Source organism: Oncorhynchus tshawytscha, unplaced genomic scaffold, assembly GCF_018296145.1.
Source record: "Oncorhynchus tshawytscha isolate Ot180627B unplaced genomic scaffold, Otsh_v2.0 Un_contig_12464_pilon_pilon, whole genome shotgun sequence".
Classification (NCBI taxonomy): Eukaryota; Metazoa; Chordata; class Actinopteri; order Salmoniformes; family Salmonidae; genus Oncorhynchus; species Oncorhynchus tshawytscha.
Genome location: NW_024607692.1, coordinates 15,724 through 20,000, shown reverse-complemented (window position 1 = coordinate 20,000; position 4,277 = coordinate 15,724). Strand labels below are relative to the sequence as shown.

General features: G+C 44.8%; 1 protein-coding gene across 1 annotated transcript in view; it reads left to right on the top strand.

Annotated features, from left to right (window-relative positions):
* Positions 1 to 4,056, top strand: part of LOC121842814 (adhesion G protein-coupled receptor E5-like) — a 15,562-nt gene extending 11,506 nt beyond the window's left edge. The window contains exons 9-13 of the mRNA XM_042312568.1: positions 391 to 486; positions 712 to 870; positions 2,705 to 2,876; positions 2,961 to 3,062; positions 3,194 to 4,056. Of these exons, the coding sequence (XP_042168502.1) occupies positions 391 to 486; positions 712 to 870; positions 2,705 to 2,876; positions 2,961 to 3,062; positions 3,194 to 3,235 (571 nt within the window). The 3' untranslated portion in view covers positions 3,236 to 4,056. The remainder of the gene's footprint in view (positions 1 to 390; positions 487 to 711; positions 871 to 2,704; positions 2,877 to 2,960; positions 3,063 to 3,193) is intronic.
* The last annotated feature ends 221 nt before the right edge of the window (positions 4,057 to 4,277 follow it).

Below are 4,277 nucleotides of genomic sequence, written 5' to 3'. Positions count from 1 at the left end.
GTATTTTATGAAGCTCTGGGATTCTTCTTCTTATTGTAAACCTCTGTACCTGTATTTTATGAAGCTCTGGGATTCTTTTTCTTACTGTAATCCTCTGTAACTGTATTTTATGAAGCTCTGGGATTCTTCTTCTTATTGTAAACCTCTGTAACTGTATTTTATGAAGCTCTGGGATTCTTTTTCTTACTGTAATCCTCTGTAACTGTATTTTATGAAGCTCTGGGATTCTTCTTCTTACTGTAAACCTCTGTACCTGTATTTTATGAAGCTCTTTGATTTTCCATCTTACTGTAGACCTCTGTACCTGTATTTTATGAAGCTCTGTGATTGTTCTTACTGTAGACCTCTGTACCTGTATTTTATGAAGCTCTGTGATTGTTCTTACTGTAGACCTCTGTACCTGCATGCTGTGGGATATGGACTGCCACTGACTATAGTCATCATCTCTGCTGTCACCTACCCAGATGGATACGGTACCACACAACAGTGAGTCTGTGTGTGTGTGTGTGTGTGGGTGTGGGTGTGTGAGAGACTGTGTAGCAAATCTGTCCCATATAAATAACAATATATAACATTATTCTAACGTTATCCTGTCTCTGTCAGCTGTTGGTTAATTCTCTAGAGAGAGGTTTTATAAAACGTAAATATAACATAAACATAACATGTATATAAACCAAATCTAATCTTATCCTCTCTGTGTGTCTCTGTCAGCTGTTGGTTGTCTCTGGAGAGAGGATTCATCTGGAGTTTCTTCGGCCCAGTGTGCACCATCATCATCCTCAACACTTTCTTCTTCATCATCACTGTCTGGAGGCTGGCCCAGAAGTTCTCTAGTCTCAACCCTGACCTCTCCAACCTACACAAGATCAAGTAAGGAGAGAGAGAGAGAGATGGGGAGAGAGAGAGAGATGGGGAGAGAGAGAGATGGGGAGAGATGGGGAGAACATGGGGAGATCCTGAGAGAGGGTTAATTCTCTAGAGAGAGGGGAGAGAGAGATATAACAGAGAGATAACATGGGGGAGAGAGAGAGAGGGAGAGAGAGAGGATGGGGAGAGAGAGAGATGGGAGAGAGAGGGAGAGAGAGAGAGAGATGGGGGAGAGAGAGAGAGAGATGGGGAGAGAGAGAGAGAGAGAGAGAGAGAGAGAGAGATGATGGGGAGAGAGAGAGAGGGGAGAGAGAGAGAGAGAGAGGGGAGAGAGAGATGGGAGAGAGAGAGAGGGGAGAGAGAGAGAGAGAGGGGAGAGAGAGAGAGAGAGAGAGAGAGAGAGAGAGAGAGAGGGAGAGAGAGAGAGAGAGAGAGATGGGGAGAGAGATGGGAGAGGAGAGAGAGATGGGGAGAGAGAGAGAGGGGAGAGAGAGAGAGAGAGAGAGGGGAGAGAGAGAGAGAGAGAGGGAGAGAGAGAGAGAGAGAGGAGAGAGAGAGAGAGAGAGAGAGAGAGAGAGAGAGAGAGAGAGAGAGAGAGAGAGAGAGAGAGAGAGAGCAAGAGAGAGAGAGCGAGAGAGTTGGGGAGAGAGAGAGATGGGGAGAGAAAGAGAGAGAGATGGAGAGAGAGAGAGACAGAGATAGAGAGAGATAGAGATGGAGAGAGAGAGAGAGAGAGTGAAACTGAGAGACAGAAAGAGGGATGGAGGGAGAGAGAGAGAGCGAGAGCGTAACCTATACACTAGGAGAGAGAGAGAGAGAGAGAGCGAGCGTAACCTATACACTAGGAGAGAGGGAGAGAGAGAGAGCGTAACCTATACACTAGGAGAGAGGGAGAGAGAGAGAGAGCGTAACCTATACACTAGGAGAGAGGGAGAGAGCGAGAGCGTAACCTATACACTAGGAGAGAGAGAGAGAGAGCGAGAGCGTAACCTATACACTAGGAGAGAGAGAGAGAGCGTAACCTATACACTAGGAGAGAGGGAGAGAGAGAGAGCGTAACCTATACACTAGGAGAGAGGGAGAGAGAGCGTAACCTATACACTAGGAGTCAGGAAGCAGGTGCAGAAGGAGAGTTTATTAATGAGAACAAGCAGATAAACTCAACAGGAGCAGCGTACTGAACATGAACGGAACCAATACTGCCTGAAGAAGACAGGCTACTGAGGGCTAAATAAAGGGGAAGTAATCAAGGTAATGATGGAGTCCAAGTACCGAGAGGGAGCAGGTGTGCGTAATGTGGGTTGCCAGGTGTGCACCTAGAGGGAGCAGGTGTGCGTAATGTGGGTTGCCAGGTGTGCACCGAGAAGGAGCAGGTGTGCGTAATATGGGTTGCCAGGTGTGCACCGAGAGGGAGCAGGTGTGCGTAATGTGGGTTGCCAGGTGTGCATAATTATGGTTGCCAGGACCGGAGGTTAGTAGACCGGCAACGTCGAGCGCTGGAGACAGTGAATGGAACACAGGTGTAACAGGTGTAACAGGTGAAGAGACAGAGACAGTGAATGGAACACAGGTGTAACAGGTGTAACAGGTGAAGAGACATAGACAGTGAATGGAACACAGGTGTAACAGGTGTAACAGGGGAAGAGACAGAGAAAGTGATGTAGAGAGACAAAAAGAGAAACGGAGAGATGGGTGAATGTAGAAATGTAGTGAATGTATGGACAGTGACAAATCCTTGGTGTGTGTGAATAAATTAATTCATGCAATTCAGTTTTTAGCTGCCATAGTACATTAAATAAATCTGTACTAAAACGTACTCTGTACTCTCTCTCTCCAGGGTGTTCACAGTGACAGCAGTGGCCCAGCTGTGTGTGTTGGGTACTATGTGGATATTTGGAGTGTTCCAGTTCCAAGAGGAGGGGACAGTGGTCATGACATATCTCTTCACTATCCTCAACTCTCTACAGGGAGCACTGCTGTTCATCATGCACTGCCTACTGAACAAAACGGTATGGTGTGTGGTGTGTGTGTGTGTGTGTGTGTGTGTGTGTGGTGTGTGCGTGTGTAACACTGTGCTCTGCTGCCCTCATCAGGTGAGAGAGGAGTATGGCAAGCTCCTGTCCTGTATCTGCACACCACTGAAGAATAGATACTCAGAGGTCAGCACTACCAACCCTTCTTCCAGCCACTCCCAGGTACACACACACACACACACACACACACACACACACACACACACACACACACACACACACACACACACACACACACACACACACCACTTTCACTAAGTTAACCTCTGTTCTTTGACATTTGTCTGTCCTAGGGGTCAAGGAGCGCAGAGACCACAGGGGAGTCGCAGATATGACGTCACCAAACCCCCATAATGCACCTCTTTACCCCTCCTCCCATGACAAAGGTTCCCACTAGATGTTCATACTGTAAAGTCAAAATGGTCAATATCGTAAACATTTATGAAAACAAATATTTGAGCTTAACGGTGTGGTTAAGATATATTGTAGAAATGGGAAGTGTTTCTGATTTAGTATCTTGGCCAGATAGTGACACACCAGAAACACTCAGCCCGAGGATAGTACTGTTCAGACCAGGTTAGTAGAAAATGTGTCCAACTAGCCCGCCAGATAGTAAAAATGGTAGTCCTCTAGCCAGGTTGGCCAGTGCCCAAAATCCTTCAGTTCCATCCCTGATTAGACACTTCATATCAAACTTGATGTTAATTAACCACTGTCTTATCCAGCATTAGGTTATCCAATCAGAAGTTATGTGATCTTCATGTCATCCAATAGGAATCCATATGGTCTTTATGTCATCCAATCAGAAGTTACATGATCTTCATGTCATCCAATAGCAATGCATATCCTCTTTATGTAATTTTTACAGACACAAAAGATCGGTACAATTTTACACAACTTCGTCAAATAGACAGATGAAACCATGCTTATAAACAGAAGCTTTCTTCCTTTACATGAATGTGATAGATTTATAGTAATATTTATTACCAAGAGCACAAGATAGGGTGACTGTTCTACACAAATAAATCCAAAGGGATTTAGAAAACCATTAAGTGAAGATTTGTGTTAGTTGTGACCTATTGGACTGTTATACTGTTATACTGTAAATGTGTTATTGATCTTTAACCTCTAGCGACGAGCAATCCGTATCCGGGAGCGTAATCATAGCCTCAAGCGCATTACCATAACGCAACTTTTCCTATTCATGAAAATCAGAAATGAAATGAAATAAATATATTCAAACACAAGCTTAGCCTTTTGTTAACAACACTGTCACCTCAGATTTTCTAAATATGCTTTTCAACCAACGCTAGACAAGCATTTGTGTAAGTTTATCATGGCATAATGCTATGCTAGGCTCTACTGGCAGCAGGCAAC